This window comes from Fusarium oxysporum, chromosome II, assembly GCF_013085055.1.
Source record: "Fusarium oxysporum Fo47 chromosome II, complete sequence".
In the NCBI taxonomy this organism is placed as follows: Eukaryota; Fungi; Ascomycota; class Sordariomycetes; order Hypocreales; family Nectriaceae; genus Fusarium; species Fusarium oxysporum.
Genome location: NC_072841.1, coordinates 1,280,107 through 1,298,366, shown reverse-complemented (window position 1 = coordinate 1,298,366; position 18,260 = coordinate 1,280,107). Strand labels below are relative to the sequence as shown.

At 47.5% G+C, this 18,260-nt stretch overlaps 4 protein-coding genes across 4 annotated transcripts; 1 reads left to right on the top strand and 3 right to left on the bottom strand.

Moving 5' to 3' along the window:
- Positions 1 to 45: 45 nt before the first annotated feature.
- On the bottom strand, positions 46 to 2,349 carry FOBCDRAFT_236523 (permease family-domain-containing protein; the record flags this gene model as incomplete). The annotated part of the gene is made up of 9 exons (XM_031172852.2): positions 46 to 367; positions 414 to 538; positions 590 to 1,070; positions 1,118 to 1,227; positions 1,274 to 1,631; positions 1,687 to 1,780; positions 1,833 to 1,929; positions 1,978 to 2,067; positions 2,170 to 2,349. The coding sequence occupies 9 exons, from the start codon at positions 2,347 to 2,349 to the stop codon at positions 46 to 48; spliced, it is 1,857 nt and encodes a 618-aa protein (XP_031049637.2).
- Positions 2,350 to 4,770: 2,421 nt separating this feature from the next.
- On the top strand, positions 4,771 to 6,628 carry FOBCDRAFT_236522 (uncharacterized protein; the record flags this gene model as incomplete). Its single annotated transcript, XM_059610084.1, has 3 exons — positions 4,771 to 5,288; positions 5,338 to 5,837; positions 5,946 to 6,628. 3 exons carry the CDS (start codon positions 4,771 to 4,773, stop codon positions 6,626 to 6,628), a joined length of 1,701 nt encoding a protein of 566 aa, XP_059464081.1.
- A 484-nt stretch (positions 6,629 to 7,112) lies between these two features.
- FOBCDRAFT_236521 (ankyrin repeat-containing domain protein) lies at positions 7,113 to 9,839 on the bottom strand (the record flags this gene model as incomplete). Its single annotated transcript, XM_059610083.1, has 6 exons — positions 7,113 to 8,463; positions 8,516 to 8,565; positions 8,836 to 8,839; positions 9,033 to 9,296; positions 9,353 to 9,648; positions 9,711 to 9,839. The coding sequence occupies 6 exons, from the start codon at positions 9,837 to 9,839 to the stop codon at positions 7,113 to 7,115; spliced, it is 2,094 nt and encodes a 697-aa protein (XP_059464080.1).
- A 1,620-nt stretch (positions 9,840 to 11,459) lies between these two features.
- FOBCDRAFT_287849 (uncharacterized protein) lies at positions 11,460 to 12,987 on the bottom strand (the record flags this gene model as incomplete). The annotated part of the gene is made up of 3 exons (XM_031172848.3): positions 11,460 to 12,356; positions 12,405 to 12,671; positions 12,722 to 12,987. The coding sequence occupies 3 exons, from the start codon at positions 12,985 to 12,987 to the stop codon at positions 11,510 to 11,512; spliced, it is 1,380 nt and encodes a 459-aa protein (XP_031049633.2). The 3' UTR covers positions 11,460 to 11,509.
- Positions 12,988 to 18,260: the final 5,273 nt, after the last annotated feature.

Genomic DNA, 18,260 nt, shown 5'->3' with positions numbered 1-18,260 from the left:
ACAGAGAATAGAAAGTGTCGTGAGTGAACGTTATCAGTTGTTCAGTCAACGCTCCCATCGTTCATTGGAGGGTGACGTAGGCTGATCGTCTTTGCCGCTGGAAGCAGTCCTGGAGCTGCTGTTCTCACGGCGATCGTCGTAGTCAAGATCCCTCATGGCATGACCAGCATCACCTGGCTGGTCTTCATCGTTCTCCTGGCTAGTGTTTCGACCGTGGCGAATGGCACGAATGAACCAAGGAGCACGGCCTGAACCCTTCCAGGTCCAGTACTCCTTGAGATCATACTCGCGAGGCTCGACATAGCCACGGGTAGCCCAGACAACGAGGCCGACAAGACCGTTGAGGACTGCGTATACGAAAACACCGCTAAGGACTATCAGTAGGTGTATCAAGGAGGAGATGGGGGACTTACGCGATGAGACCATAGGCTACGCTGTAGCTAAAAGGGATGAATGTCATGACGACGAAAGAGGGCAGGACGTCGCCGATATATCGCCAGTTGATCTGGGTGATTTGACGGATCATCATGCAACCCACCTACACATCCTATTAGCTGTGATCGCTGCCCAAAGAAACAACACAACTTACCAGAATCAGAGTGCAACCAGTTGCCCAAGGTGGTACAGAGGCAAAGATGGGCGCAAAGAACACGGCAGCGGCGAAGCATAGTCCCGTGGTCATGGCAGTCAAACCAGTTCTTCCGCCTTCAGCAATGCCGGCACCACTCTCGATGAAAGCGGTAACAGGTGAACTGCCCAACAAAGCACCGACCGAGATGAAGAACGCATCAGTGCAATACGCAAGAGTCGAGCGAGGAAAGTCACCGTCGCGAGGGTTCACAACACCACAAAAGCGAACCATTGAGTAGAGAGTAGCGGTAGCATCGATGATGTCGACATAAAGGAAGGTGAAGAGAGCAAGGGCAAACTGAGACGCCGATCCACCAAAGGACCAATCGAGCTGGTTGAGAGTTCTTTCGATCGGGTGCCACATAACGACTTGACTGAAGAAATCAAAACGGGAGTCTCCCTCGTCAGTGTGAGGGAAGTACGTGATGGGAGTATTGCGACTGTGGGCTTGTTAGGTAAGATTAGAGGGTAGAGGAGGAGAACATACGGCCATGACAGAACAGAAACGAGAGTGATGCCAAGGATGAGGGCGTACTTGACGCGGAACGCCATGAGAAAGGCAGTGACAATACCGCCGCAAAAGACAGCAACCCACAGCTACCTGAATAAGCACACGATACTTAACGGAGATCAACTAACTTACCTTGGGACTCGACATCTGTCCTTCCGTACACATGCCAGTCACTTCATCAAGCATTTCCTGGGGACAGCCTCCAAGCGCAAGAGGAGTGGCCTTTGCACCACCGGTGATAACACCAATACCAGCAGAGTACGAAAGCCCGATTTCAGTGAGGAAGAAACCGATACCAACACCTGTGGCAGTCTTGATAGTGGAAGGGATCAGCTTGACAAGCCACTGCCGCATACCAGTGAGGGCGAGGAAGATGAAAATAAGGCCCTCGACAAAGACAGCTGTAAGGGCGAGACGATAAGAGATAGGACCGCTTCCGTTGTATCCGACGACTTGAAAGGTGAAGTACGCGTTGAGGCCCATACCGGGGCTATTGGGAATCAGCATCAGCATCATATCATAGTGTGAGAAGTTGAGGGACTTACGCGAGGGCAACAGGGAGGTTGGTGAGGAAGCCGAACATGAAGCTTGCCAGGCCGGAGACTGCAGCTGTAGCAGTGACGATATCTCGTCGAATGTCTATTGCGCAGTCAGAATTTCCCCGTAATGTTGGGAGCCTGCCTTTACTCACCTTCTTTGCAAGCAACATATGAATCAATCTTGTCACATGCGTGTCTATCCGTCAAGTCACAGACACAAGTGCCGCCAGACTGAGCGAGCAGAGCAGCCTATCTATCGTCAGCCAGCTCCAGATTGAAAAGATCGAGAGCCTATACGTTGACAGCGATGATGTACGCCATAGTCGCAAAGGTAGTGATGCCAGCACGAACTTCTCGAAAGAAGGTCGCTCCAACAATTGCTTGAGGCTAGAGAGTCATAAGCTTCTACAATAAACAACACACACACACACACAAATACACACACATGTACAGAGAGAGAGAGAGAGAGAGAGAGAGAGAGCATCTTACATGTCCAGTACCACTGAGGGTAAAGAAGTACCCAAAGGCTGAAGTAGTGACATAGTGATCAACACGATCAAGAAAGTCACGGAAACCAAAGTATCGAGAGCGGCCAAGATGTTGGACAATGTCGACATCTTCTTGGTTTGGCGTAGGCGCAACGCCTTGCTGTTCTGGAGAGGTTGCCATCTTGAAGGCAATGTGTGTTGCGAGATGTTAACTTTGATGATGCGAAGATGGAGTGGAGGAAAATTGAAGATAAGAGGAACAGAGGGGACTGATTAAGTGAGTGATTATGTGAAGAAGAAATGCAAGAAAGAGAGGAAGAGAGTGAGGTTGGTGGTGGCGTCGATAAAAGCTGTGAAGAGGAGGAGGTGACACCAGAAGAAATGAGGAAGAGAGATTCTGTCTTGCGGCAAAGTTGAAGAAGCAGAAGATTAGATTACATCAGAGAAAAGCAAACAGAAGCTCTTAGTTTCTGGTGTCAAGAGGAAGAAACACCAGAGCAGAACTGCAACTGGCAGACACTGCCAGCCGTGTAGCACTGCCAACAACCTCAACGTCAATCAGTATCTACACCTCGAACCCGATGAGATAAGTCCTCTCGTCAGCTCCTGTTACCGAATTAAAGGGTATGCATCACAAGACTCGAAGTTCGAGTCCAAGTTGCGAGTTGCGCAAGATGCACACGCACACGCACATGCACGCACACGTACAGACACAGCATAAGCCCAGAAAGAACAAAAGGGAAAGGGAGAGAAATATATATAAGGCTGTGGGTGGTTTTGGGTACTTTTATGTGTACAAAGCGTTGAGAATGTTCGACTTGATCAAAGGGGAGGGCATTGTTTCCACGGGCCGTCTGTGTAATATTTGTTACCTTGGCTCGAGGGCTGGACCTAGCATTTGGGTCTTGGCTCTTTATCCGAGCTTGTTGTTGATGTGATAGGTTTGAGGCGTTGTGATAAGTGAACATGCTGACAAACGGGCCTCATTATTGGCAAGTCTGGGATGAACAGTGATTAAGAAAGGAATTTGATTTATGAGGATGTATATTTATACTACACTGGTGACCAAGATATAGCTGAGATCAAATACATCTCTACAAGAGTCATTGGATACTTGAACATGGCCAACAGTCCGAGTTGATTCACCTACCACACACATCTTACCCCCGAGAACCCTAGAAAAGGGCATTCTTCAATGAGATCATCGCCCAGGAGAACCCCGTTTCCACCACTGAGTTCCTGGCACCGACCCCTAAGGACACGGGTTCAGTGTCGTACAGACCAGGTGTTCGTGTCACCACATGCAGCTCGCCGACGTTCGCGAAGCGAGAAGGCGTCGGGTGTAAATGGTGACAAAAGACGTGGTTGGCTGATACAGATGTAGGACAATGCCCGGTATGTCTGTAGCCGAAATGAACTGGTTCTAGCTGATGTTCTATCGACGTGGGATGCGGGCCGAGAACTATTCGGCGGAAGAGGTACACTCATGTGTATATGTTCGATAGTCACACTCGAAAATGAAATATCATAAGGAAAGGCGTATTTTCTACCACATCTAGGTTCTTCTTCTTAAGTTAATGCCTATTAATGTTGCTAATTATTGGTTGATATCTAATGCACTGAAAGTTGCCCCTTTCCACTTACACAGAGAGTTGGCTGAAAGTCAAGTGGTCTTTTCGTGAAACCAGCCGACATCCAGTATATCAACCACATACAGGCAGAGAATACGACCCTCTTAATCAGAGACGATTAGCATTGCCCACATGACTTGATGCAGACATTCTTACCAGGCTGTGAGGCCCTCAATGACACCTTGCTGCATATATCAACTCGTCTCAACTTCTGCTGTCATACATCCACCCCGAAATCCACAGCGATTAACTGCAGTATGAACATACCCAGAGCTATTTTAGGCCAGTGAATCAGTGACATGAGTAAACCTTGAGTTGATCATCCCAACACTTGATCTCCCACCTAATCATCGTCCTGTCTACCAAACGCGTATAAGTTGCCCTTCAGGGTCCTAGAATGACTCTTCACCACAATAGAACAAACGCTCACGTAACTATTACCTCTCGAACCGCTGGCTCCTTTTCTCCGAACTGGTACCGACATTCTCGTTTGACACTCACAATCACTTGGTGCACCTGACACTGACATGCGGGTGCTCAGCAACTGTTGACCGCACACTTCACTTCATACTGAACAACAGTTTTAACTCTCTCAATACTATCACTTTGACCTTGTATCAGAGGCTAGTAACTCTCTGAAGCCTTCGGCCCTTGGTTCACCTTCTCTCCTCAACTTCTCACAACCTCCACCCCCACTCCTCTGAAAACACACACATTCATCCTCACAACACCACCTCTTTCGCTAGCAAGAAATAGAAGATAAAGACATTCCGTTTTTGTTTCCGAAAATCTCGAAGCTCATGCGAGCTTCAATATACGCATTATATTTCGTACATTCTTTCACCTAGAATAGGGACCCTTTATTCATTCGCCCTACCCACGACTCACTCCGATCTCGTAAACAACACACAAATCACCCTCCCTAGCAATAAATTTCAACAAAAGATTTAAATCATAGAGCACCAAACACAATGTTCGACGTCATCTGGGTCGACCCCGACCGCGAACTCGTCGGCGAGCATCGTGCGAAAAAGGAAATCAAGCGCGAACTGAAGAACAAGGAGAGAGAAAAGGAACAGGAGAACTCAATTCTCAGCCGCTCGATCTCCGTCACAAGCACTCGATCCTCCACAGAATCTCGTTTCGCCTTTCTTCGACCTCGAAATGACAAACATGGCAAGGGCAAAGAGAAGACTCCATCAGGTCTTTTGACCCCAAGTCATCACTCCTCCCGCTCAAACTCGGGGAGCTACCATCGCTCGGCGCTTATGGCAAACCTGTCGAATGTTTCCATCGGAGCAGAACGAGCACACAGAGCAAATACACCGGTTTCCACTGATGCGTCATCTTCACACGTTGTTAAGCGCAACGGAGTCTCACAGCCTCGACAATCCGACTTGGGGAACCCAGACTTGTGTTCCGAGGTTCACGGCTACTCTGAGCTAGAAGGTGATCATCCTCCCACGCCGACGGGTTCAATGGGAGATAGGTAACTTTATTACTCACAGTGAAAGAGAACACCACTGACCTTTTTGCAGAAACTTCCCTATCCCGATACTCCAGCCAGAGTCACCCAACAGTCTCGTACCAAGTCTCAATCTTGCCAAAGAACCGAAAGCTCCCATCGTAATCAACTTCCGACCCAACGATCCCGACTCATGGCGTCCCCCCGAAGAATGGGAGTACATCGACCGACAAGCAGAAGAGGCCCAAATGCTTGAGAACCAGGAAGATGTTGAGATGACCGTCGGTGCAGAAAAGACAGTTCAAGCGAACCCTTGCACAGACTTCGAGGCTGTCAAACACCAAGTCAAGATTATGGCGGCTTCAAGTCCCAGCATGATCCTTGCGCGTATCAAGGACATCTGGACCGTTACCGACGAAAGACTCCATGGAGAGTTGAACATTGAGCTAAAACGTTGGATGCTTTCTGTCCTGCACTGTCTGGACATTGAGGTGAGGGATAGTGCTGGTGTTGCTTGCGTTGCCACGAATATGTCTGACAATCTTGGGGTACTGGCTCTCTACGAATCTGAAAGTGAGTGAATCAGTGACTAGCAAAGTAGCGCAGTTCTAACAACCTTAGTCACGGCGATATATCTTGCAGCCCTTCACTCAAGGAGGGAAGTATACTCTCTGACAACAGCATCTTTCCAAAACAAAGAGCTTCCGAACATTCACCCGGTATTGGTCCCATCCATGACTCCCTCGACACTCCCAATTGACCTGCACTCATTCACCCTTGTATATTCGCTCTCTTTACCCGTCGTGTGCTCTTCACCTGAGATACCAGGGGTACTCAAGACCATCAGCAACCGTCTTCGAGTCGGTGGTTCCCTTCAGCTTACTCTTATCGACCCGTTGCCGTGCGCAGGAACACTCGGTCATCGAATGCGAACGTGGCTTCAAGAACATCTACTGATCAACCTCGAGCGACACTTCAAGTGCACGAACCCAAGTAGACTGTTCCCAGAATGGATGGGTGATGCTGGTCTGCGCGGCCAAGGCAGCACCCTCACAACTTCGAAATTCTACGCTGTTTCAGCGAGCATCCGGAGTCAAGCCGACGACAGCGATCCCTTCATAGAAAGAAGCCCCTCCGAGAGAGAAGTGAAAGCAGAAGTTCGTAGCATCATCGGTCGTCTGCTCTGGATGGAAGTCTGGGGTAGTTTCGTCACTGGGGATAAATGGTGGTGGGAACACGAAGGCTGCGTCAACGAGTGTCTCCAGCTGGGCACAGTTTGGGAATACCACATGATAGATGGCGTAAAGGAAGGTCAAGAGGATATTCCACAAGAGGTAGAAGACCTTGAGAACTCGGAACACTAGAGATCCAGGAAAGACGGAAGATGTTTCTGATTTGTGCTTTTGCGCTACAGTTTCTTCTATTCATGCTTTAATAGAAAAGAAAAAGAATCAGGGAAAGGGACCTCATTAAGAGGGAGACACTACAATGGAAAGAAAGGGGTATCAAGGCAAGGATACGTATATGGTCGGATTTGTTAAGAGAGATAGAAGGAAAGCCTTTTATTTTGCGATTAGCCAGTGAGCAACTGTGACAAGACTCATATGTAAGGGGATTGATTGTATGATTGCACGAATGGTAGAACACTTCCAGATAGATTTCGTGGTAGCCGCTGTTAAATGCCACTTGTCTGAACTAGTATCGACTTGACCGTGTTTCGTAATTCAAAACCCTGGCTCGCTTTCTCTGCGCTTGTATCCATGAATCTTGTAACATTTTGACATCGGCCCTCACGCCTTTTTGTCTGAATATTTGCCCTTATACCCAACGATGTCACTAGTTTTATTCTCAGGCTGCTTGAGCATCATCCTCATGTACGACTTGTTGGTCAGAATCATACAATTTTTCAGATCTGTCCTCACTTTCAGATACCTCTTCACTGACTGACTCTCCATCATCAAATTCCCATAAGTAGCCGTATTTTGATGGGATCTCCCAAACCGGGGTTGCGAGTTCTTCTTGCAAGTCTAGTAGATGACCCTCTATATCTTCTGTTGCTAATTCCCATTCCGCGTGCTGGATTCGCTTGTCGAGAGCTCGATACCAAGAAACCAGATTTTCACGCTCCCATCGTTTCTCTTTTCTGATCAACATGGCTAGATGTTCTCGGGCGACTGCAATGTCCTGCTCTTGCAACGCGCCGAGTACTCGCTCAAGATTCTGAATATCATTCTGTAGGGCTTGGTCTCGAACGCCTTGATAAAGCTCGACAAAAGCCTCTTGCTCGGCGAGACTTGGCCTACGAGAATCCCCCAGGTCCCATTCGCCCGTAGCATGAGAGTTTCTGACGAGATCATCAAAGGGTGTGTCGCCAAATGAGTCTTCCTGATATGGATTAATGCTGGATAGGTCCAAGACAGAAAGATACCAAAGTAATTCTAGTGAAGCGAATCTGGCTGCAAGATGCAGCACGTTTTGAGAATAGTCATTCAAAACATGAACAGAGCAATCTGACTTTACCAAACCTCTTGTGAATTCCAATTTATTGTGATGAATTGATAGAAGGAAAGGGGTAATCCCTAGATTGTTTCGTGCTTCAAGGTCAGATCCTGCTGCGAGCAGCATCTCAATGGCTACTTCGATGTCTTGATGAGTAGTGTTTGTAGATCCGGCCAGACTATACAGTGGCGTATCGCCGTACATATTGCGATGCTTTACGGATGCGCCTGCCGCTAGCAAAAGGCTGGTGACCTCGGGGTTGACTTTCATCGAAGCCCAATGCAATGCTGTAGTGCCTTCTTCATTGCACAAATTAACGTTAGATTTGGACTTGAGCAGCAGCTTTACAGACTCGACGTCTTGTTGCCAGACTGCGACCATGAGAGGTGTCAATCCGTTGTACGATTGTTGATTAACATCAGCTCCTGCTGAAATGAGAAATTCCATGGACCTGACTTGGTTCCTCCTCGTTGCAAGATAAAGAGGAGAGTCGCCAGTGTCGTCGATGGTGTTGATAGCCCAAGGTTGCTCTTGTAATGCTTCTTGCAGGCCCGCACACTGAAAGACGGCCTCGTGAACCTTGGTTGTTGCCACTTCAGATATATCCCGAGAAAGACTGAGGACTTTTTGAACAAGGTAAGACTCGTTATCGTTGAGTTTATTGTTTCTTAGTCTATTGGCAGCAGCAATCGCGACACGTCTATCAATTGTTCAGATAAACTTGGATAAAAAAACGGTGATTGACGACTGACCTGGGTAACCCAACCTCAGTCAGGATATTCTTCCATATATCAAGAAGATCCTCGATAGAAGAATAAAGTCCATCCTTTAGAGCATACTGTTTGTGTTAGTGCACACAGACTACTCCGTGGCGATTGGGGATCTTGACCAACCTCTATAAGTCCCATGCCACGAATATCCGTGTCATGAGGGTAAATACCATACACAGCCACTGATCTCCTGACTACTTGGCTTGAGCCTTTCTGGTCAATCCACACCATAGAGTTGTTATCAATCGATCTAAAGGGGCGCAGGGCGCAAGTCAATCCAGAAAGGCTGCTATAAGACGCACAAATCTTGAATGTCCTGATGAGAAACCATTTAGGAACTAGGTACTCCAATCTCAAGGCCGTGGATTCTATGCAGTGGCATTCTGGATCTGAACATTCCTTTCGTGATGAACTCTTACAACGCACAAGCCAGGACCCAAGGAGTGAGTGCATCCACCCAGAGCTTTGATATTGACTCTCAGAGAAGTGACATCGGCACCGGCATGCTGAATCAGATGGTATTCTCTGAGTCGACACCACAGAGTTTATCTGCACAGAGCCATTCATGTGTTTCAGATTGCTGTCATGACCATTGTTCATAACCACTGCGTCTGACTCCGGTGTATGATCGTCCTGAAGTTGTTGAACTGGTGCTGGACTCTCTATGATTTCCGGTAGTTGCGGAACTTGAAGTGGCGGACTTGGCGAGCTTGTATGCATCGTTTGCATGTTCATCATAATCTGTCTCATTTCTGCCTGAAATCTGTTCACCTGTCAATACCGAGGGCTATTGCTAGATTCTAGGTGTGGTACACCCACCGAATATCGTTGGATACGCGCGACGAGTTCAGAGCAAAGTGAAGAGTTTCTTTGGCTTGGCTCATCCTCTGTTGAAGCTTCTTGATGTCGCTTTTCTCTACAAGCCACTTTCTCTTCCTTGCCTTGTTCATCTTGTTCCCCTCTGGGCCACTCTCGCGAGAACATATCCGTAATAACGCTTCGAGTTCTGCGGTGACCTCATTCAGATTTCGCGCTGCAGTATTGATAAGATCTTGTTCCAGTGCTGTGGGAGCCATTCTCGAGACAGCTTGCGCCATGGATTTGATCATGTTCAACTGAGAATCGGATTTTAGTTCGGTGAACTACTGCAAATAGTGCCAGCAAGTTAGGAGCCAACCTCCTTCATCAGATAGTCAAAGTCTTTCTGAATATCCGGAATTTCTTGAAAAAGAGAGACGGCATGTTTCCCAGCTGCCAAAGCCTGCACTACGGCGATGGAGCTGGCTACGGCACCAAGGACCTCCATCGTAGGTGATAAATTGTGTTTATTCGCAAAAAATGACTTGGCTAGGGTTGGGTTCGAAAGCTTTACAGAGAAAAAGAAGAACTCGACATGGAAGAATCAAGGTAATCTCAGCGTGGGAAAAAGGAAACGGAAATCAGGCTCTCAGAACGCCTACTTGGTTGGGCGAACCACCAGTCACCAATCAGATGTACATATTCACAGCCTCGACGAGCGAACATACCTAGCCAAGGCATACTGAGACAAAAGCAATAAGATCTGCCTGGGGCTGCTGAGAGTCGACATCTTGTGTTACCATCACTAACCCTCAGACACAGTAATGTAGCTTGATATGAAGTATTGAGAGGAGATTAAATTGGCAGATTCGTACCTCCTTGAAAGACAAACTTGAATATATTCCCTTGCTTCTTTTCTAGACTTTGATTTCTTGTATTGCTGAGAATGAACAAGTATAGCGATATCATTTCGATATTACGCCTTGATAGAATAACTGACGACTGATGCCAAAATATCACTGGTGTTTTAAAAGAAGTTTAAAGTATAAAATAACGAAAAGCACAATAATCACATGATTCGTTGCTTGAAGCCTCTGTTGGAAACACAAGCACCGACCTTCCCCGTCTCTTTCTATGTAGTGCCTACCTTACCTTATCAATGTCCATATTATCTGTTGATTTTCACTGGATCCTGAAAAGCCACATCAGGCGAGTCTGTAGATGGTTTCACCTTCCCCGCAAACCACAAAAGCCCATATCCAACCAAGGCGCAAAATACAAATGCATCCCTCTTTCCCCCGCATTTTCCATAATCCCTGACCCTTCCAAATCATACGATGCCCCCGCCAAGATCACAGAACAAAAGTACGGCTAATAAGTCGAGACGATAAGCCCACCCAAGGGGAGGCAGAAAACTTAGGACCTCTTTTCTAAGTGACAAAACGATTTAGGTAAGTTTAGTATATCTTAGAGAGCTTTTAGACCAGTTTATTTTGGCTTCCTAATTTGATGTCAGGAGTTTTCTTTCTCCCTGAGGCCACCCTTGGCAAGCCACTGTCCATATCTAAGGGACCTTAACTCAAGTCCCCATGTCGCATCCTTGACGCCATCGTCCTTTCTAACCCCAGATTCCGCATCATCTGTCAATCTGATTGCGTGAATACGTTCCAGGGTCAAACCTGTCAGTGCTTCCTCCGGACGACCGGGAATGCATCATCGAGACATGGATATCAAGCCATCCTGTCCTTGCAGGTGCTAAACTAGTTCTATCTTACCGCGTGTTCCGCTCTTGACATGAGGGAGTCACACTTCAGCCACGTGTGTTGGGTAACTGCTTATCAAGCTTAAAATAAGGTTGATTCATATTTGCGTGGCAGATATTAGTCTTTGAAACACAGTGCTGTATCACAAGATGGGAAAGAAGACACATTCGATCTGCAGTAAAAACACGTAAATGGCTCTCAGACTTTTATCAGCATTCAAATACTATTTGTAACAATACTGGGGTATCCATTATCCTCCATCTTTCGACGCTGGTGAAACCAACAAATGTCTCTCAACAAACTCCTCCTAGCTGTCTGGAGCACGCCTTGACCATCAAAGTCGTGTCTTCATTATATATAGTAACAAAGGAAAAGGGTATCTGCAGCATCGTTTCCAAGCAGACCCTTAGAACTGTTATACACGCACGTTGTCTCTCCGCTCATCGTCTGAAGTCGGCCGGCTCTCGTTGGCCAGTTCAGTCATGCTTTCCGTTTCGAACTTATTCGATCGTCGGAACTGACCGAGGTTGTGTCGATGGTGGCTGGTCATTGTCCTTGCGTTATTGGCCCCGACCTCTGGTGCCATGCCGCCAACGAGTTCTGTCACATCTGGCCTTCGACCCATACGCAGATCGGTAGCCAAGTTCTTGCACGCACTCCAAGAAGTAACCATGTAAATGAGGGCATTCCAAAATCCCTGAAGAGGGAGCACGAAAGCACTCATGAACTCGAGAGGTACAGATGAGTTTTTGGTGTGGAATACTGAGTACACACGGTTGGCGCTGGATGGAACCCATGTGATCAAGATGGCTGTGAAGAACAGCAGGGCACACTTTGTGTATTGCCATGCTGCATTGCTAAGCTCTCGATTCCTCCTTCGAGCGGGATTGCCTCCTGATCGCTGCTGCTGCTGTGCCGGAACTTGAACACTCGCCCGTGTTTGTTGTCGTTCAATAGGGAGAACTTCATCTCCGACGTCCCCAGAGTTAGGCTGCGCTGAGATATGAACCGAATATGCGTTAGAGCTAGGGTCGCTAGGGTCAGGTGCTCGGCGGCCCCCCATGGGCTGAAGATGGATCGCATTCGGAGTAACAACCTCTGTGGTCACTGAAACTTCTGTCGTCTTAATCGTTCCCAGATGATCTCCAGCCCCATAAGTCAGATCTCGATCGGTGGAGCTAAAATCATCAAGTTCCTGTCGCTTGCGATAGATGGTGCTACCGGCGCGGATGTAGATAAAAAAGGTAACAGCAATGACAACCCTGCGATGGTCAGCGCCACTCCATAGCTAGACTTGATCAATTACTTACCAAACAGGTCCGTAGAAAGTGATAATACGCCAGATATCCCACTCCATGCTCACCCAACACCAGAGTGTGGCATTACCGTACATTCGGTGCCCCTCTTGGTTTTTGATGAAGATATATACGAAGGCGGGGACGAAAGGGATACCGTAACATCCGATGAGATAAGGGATCTCCATCTTCCGTAATCTTCGGGCATCGAATTTGAAATAAAATGTCAGGTAGACATTGATGGCCATGGACAGGGTCCAGAAGGCATCGGCAGGCATGAACCTAACCTATGTTAGTGTCTAATAGCTTCGGTGTGGTGTAAGTGAGCGTACATCTGGATGAGAAAAGCCTGAAATTGGCAGCCCACAGAATTGGGTGAGCCTATATATGATCTTGACATTAATGTACCGACATTGGTCATCATGTTGCCAAAGGAAGCGTAAAAGACTAGTCGATTGATGGGTTTATGAAAGGCCTTGGATGACAAGAATGTGGCGATAATGAAGAGTGAGCCGACTAATGAGAAGACAGAACATGTCCGCTCAATGATGCTCAGAGCACGGAGCTGCGAGTTTGAGAGATGTTCGGCGGAAGACATGATGAAAGTATCGAGACTTGAGAGAGTGGACGATAGTTAACTTGGGTCTTGGTGGTGATCACCAAGCAATTGGTGGTTCTCGTCGTCGAGCCGTGGTCAGGATGGAGAGTCGGTTTTATCGATAGTCCAGCATTCTCCCAGCGTCTACTCAATATTTATGATGAAGTGTTGTTGAATGAAAAGAGGGAGCTGTAAGTAAAGTCCAATGCTTTATTGTCGGCGCAAGGTTGGTTGGTTGGGTGTCCTCGATATAGAAGGAGCGTTGGTATGCGCAACGGTCAAGTCCCAAAGCGCCGAGGCTTGTGTCTAATAACAACCAATACTACCAATGATTGCACATTCAGGACAAAGGTGCAATACAAAAGCGTGGCAAGCAAGGAGGGAAACTATGCAGTGACCAAGGGGGATGATTGGGATTATAAAGAAAACTGCTGCAGATCACTATTGCATACACAATCGCAACAAAGAGGAGGGCGAGCAAGATGATGATGGCGGGGGCGAGGGGGGAAAAGCAAGATAAAAGTAAGAAGTAGGCAAGTAATAATCAGTCTAACCAAGAACCCGGCACAAAGGAAGACCAGCATGTAAAGGAGGGGGGAGTAGATCTGTATGTAATATGGCTCGCGGGGAGACTCAGAGGCGAGGGCATGGCATGGCATGCGTATACCCAAAGAGGAACACGGACAGAACAAGACAGACGGTAGTGATATTGGCGCTTATGCTTATGACATGGGGTGTGGGAGGGTACAATAGACAAGTGATGAACTCGACGAGGATCCCCTGTAACCCTTGAGCTGAAGAAGGACAAGCCTAAAGTCGATGTCTTATCCATGTCCCGGGGAATGCATGGGGATGGGAAATCTGTAAGACGGGCCAGTCGGGCTCCACAGCTGCTGATGTGGTAGATCCTACAGTAAGTAAAAGAAAGAGGGCCAAAAAAAGATATGGAGAACCTTGAAGAACGGACATGTTGCCGATACCGATAAAGAGACGTAAGTCATACATTTACCCAACGCCTCCTGAAGCCAACAGCATGGGAGAAGGATCAAAGTTTCAAGCCACGGCGTTCTCGCCTAAAGAGGTATGATAGCACAGCATCTTGTGTCAAGTCTGCACAGCGAGGGTATCACAGAAACAAGAAGAGGTGAGATCTTCTGCTTTGATCAAGTGATTTATTGCATTGGCTTAGACTGAGAGTATCCCAGCATCTGTTGAAGATCCCCCAGAAATGATAATGGAACCATGTCTGCATGTCCCGGGCATGAGGAATTAAAACCACGGGCGTCAAAGATTAGAAAGTGGTGAGTGATATTGATAATTGGTTGGTCGTCATCTGTTGGACCAGAAGTGAGAGAGACACAAGATGAGAGGGTGGCGTCCAGCCCAAGATCTTCACAAGTGGAGAGGGATTGTGGAGTTTAATCCAGTTTGTGGAGAGACCCCACTAACTGCACTGGCCTAAGTCTGGAAAATCATTCAACTCATCTCATCTAAATCAGTGCAAAACACAACATTTTTGTTGGTCAGCAGTGGATATAAGATGAGCATTGACTTTTTTTTTTCTGAATCAATTAATAAAAGCCAGTTCGAAAAAAGAAGGCGACAACACATCTGCCGTCATAGTTTCAGGAACGGCGCCCCTTTGCCGGCCCTTCTTTCACCTAACCTAACGCTCACCACACACGGGACAGACCCCCTGAACATCCCCTAAAAAACCCTGGGCTAATGCGTGAAGGACATGGACCAAAGCCTCCTATCAAAGGATTTGCAGCTGACATCGAGCCAACTCTATGTATGAAATGCTCCGAGCACATGGCCGCCAGGCACTCTGATAGTAAAGATCATCGCTGTCAGTGGATTTTGTTTCAATTGACTTATTCATTCACTGTCTGTTCGCATGTGCTAAAATGCTTCTCTCCTTCTATCTTGGTCTTGGCGCTGTACATCCTGATATCCCCATCGCAGAGACCCTCCCCCAGATTCTTCTCTGTCTCAATGTCTCGTATGAGCTCCTTTTCAGCGTCGACGTTGCACTTGGCACGCGGGGGTTCTGCTGCGTCGGCTGGCTTGGCTTTACGGGGACTCGGTTGCTGTAGACGCTTGGCATCTGGGGGAGAAGAGACAAAGAGACGAGAGTGGGATATGGGGAACGGTAGATGGGGAGAAAGAGAGGGTCCGGAATTAGCAAGAGCCGACGATCTTTTTTAGGACTTGTGAATCATATCAATAGCGCGAGTCGTTGAAGAGAGTGGATATTTCAGATGCCTTCTTTTCCGTCCTGTCTCCAGAATCAAAACTCACCGTCCGCTAACACGCTCATCACAATGACTAACGAGCCGTATATGCCGAGGAACCTATTCTCAATTCGCCCTGTGTCGTCCAACGTCGCTGTCGCTTTGACCGCCAGGTGGAACTTGTTAATGAGCGAGTCCGCTTGGCTTACGCTTGCCAAGCCACTCAAGCTCAATGGCAGATATCGTCTTTGTCTTGTGTCATATGAACTCACTTCAGCTGTATCCTTCACGTGAAGCCGAACGTATTGGAAATCGTTATTTCCGCACGCCTCACTTTTTCCTCTTATGCCTTTGTTTAACAGTCTGATTAATTAATGACTCGAGTCAAGCCAAATGTTTCTGTTTCCCCCCTTTGAACGCCTCTGCCGTTATCCGGTAGAGCCTTTTACTCACGCCGGTTGATTAACCACGTGCGTTGGACGAGCATCATTCCCATGCTTGGAAACGATCGCTGAGAGATGCCACGCGAGCAACAAGGCGAGACAGGGCAAGACAAGGCCTGCTGCAGTAACATGTCGACTATCGTGTCACATCGTTTGCATGAGAGCGGTCTGCTTGTTTTCGCTATCCCAGTATCAGTTCTAGTCCTCAAGCCACCTCAAAATCTATTTGTCCTGAAGGATCAAGTTACCCGTGAGCTATATCATTATGCCACGTTTTTGATATCAGCCGAGATGGTGTCGTGAGGTCTAGACTTGAAATTAGATCCTCCTATAGCACCCTCTTAAACAACAAGTGTGTGGTATCGTGCCATTACAGACGCAAGCTGACGGCACAGTCTCGAATCCTTGTCGCATCAACCTTAAGACCCCGGATTTTTACGCTTCTCTTTGCCCATTCTTTTTATCCCGCCCGCCCATTGCATTTGCTTTTTGCCGTCCCCGCATCACATCACATCACATCTCATCACATCTTATCCCATCGCAGTCCACTCTGGTGGGTAACGGTACTGTAATGACAATCCAAACTCGTTCGACAATCTCAGATTTCTCGTAACAAACCCCAGAACCTGGGGTGGCGAAACCTGGGGTATCTTGAACCGTCTGGGGTTTCTTGGCTATGACCTCTTTGACTGCCACTCATTCATCGTTTTAGCAATTGAGCACCGAATTCTTTGCCCTGAAACGTTAGCTCCCCGTGGTCAGGCATCCAATTAGTCTCCAAACATTGACGCACCAACACTGGTCAAATTAATGCCATAAGGCGCGTTCCAGCTAGCCTCTCCGGCTAAATAAATGCACCAACGATAGCCTCATTTCTGAGCCATGCGTCGGAGCTTCTTCTGTAAACATCAATCGACTTTTCTCGCCTCGTAAGGCGCAGACACTTACAGGCTCTTTTGTATGTTTTCTTTCCTGTGCCTCAGGTCAAGTCAGTAGCTGATGGCCTCGGAATCCTTCTCGGTTCCATGATATGCAGTCATTGAGCTTACCCCTTTTCCGCCTCCTTTCGCCATATTAACATGTCCGTTATCGCACTCTCTGAACAAGGAGACTCTGCCAAGCTGTCTGATGAACAAGTTCCAGACTCGACTCATGAGCCAGAATTTCCAGAGCTTCAGAGCCAGGCACCTGATCTAGTTAGCCTCCACGTTGCATCAAGACCCCGGGCATATCCTTGTTGTCGAGATTATGCTTCAAACTCTGTTTCTTCTCTAAATCCTCTCATCGAATCCATCGATACGTGATACCATGTTCTCCCTGACTAGGATCCCCTCTGTTGCCTCCCGCTCCCCCTAATCCTTACAACACGATGTGTTGTAGTTTCCTGGTCAGCGAAGCGAAGTCATCGTAAGCACAATGGACGGCTTGACGCATCAAGGGCAGGTATCACTGCCACATGGATGTCGGGGTGGACGATTCGTATCACATAACTAAGCCAAATGGATAAAGTCGTCCCAGATGCATCGGACTTTGTCATCTTCGCAATTTGTCTATCATGTTCCTTGCATCGGACTCCAACTCTTTCCTTCCTAGACAGGGTCCGCAGTGGCTCCCGCTTTGTGATGCTCGTAGATCGATTCGCGACAAAGTCTCTTTGAGAGAATGATTGGCAATGCTACAGTGTCAGTACTGAGCCCTTCGAGAGCCTCTGGCTCGTGTATCACCTTGATATGTACTCAATACCTTCCTGAATACGGTCATGGTTTCGAGGAAAGCAGATCTCACCCTGGTTCTCCAAGAAACTTCAAGATCCTTTCGCAAGTATCACGGCATCGCCGAAACTCTGACCAGAGTCCCCGGACACAAACAGGCATGTTGCTATAAACAGTCACTTCCATGTTTGCCCAGAAAACCCCTCGAACCTGAATTCTTCTTTTTAGTCATAAGAACTCAAAGTCCGCACCGGCTTCGATGCACCCGTCATGCCTCCAGGGTCTTCACCGTTTGACATTCTGCCATATTCCGCATCAAAGGAGGCTGTGTTGTTATGACTGCGGATTGATAGCCCAAATGGGAAGAAAGTTTCCTTGGCTGTTACTTGCCTCTACTTTCTCGCTTGTTCCTCATGACTTCGCTGTGAAATGGTGAGTTTGCCCTCAAGGATAGAAATGTCGAAGCAACAGCGAAGGAAACTTGGTACCATGAGAAGACGCCAACGAATACAAACTATTCTTTCAAGCCCAAGTCAGAGATAAGGTAGAACTCCGTGGTGAAACGATGCTGTCTTGTAACCAGTCTGGATATGCAGCACTTAAAGGGTTTCAATCAAAACAAAGAGCGCGATGCGGGCTGAATATGGGGACGACCGCCATAAACAATCACCGACCCTTTTGCGTGTTTTAGAAGTAATAAACATGTAAGAACATGATTCAAAATCCTTTGTATTGGATCGCTGTTTGGTACATAGCACAATGAAGAGTTACCCTACGTATCCGCAGTCACCTAGGAATGATATGAATTGCGCTATTTCGCAGGTGGTTTCTTCGATTACCAAGGAACACGGAATTGTAACACATATTCAATTAGGTAGGGTGCA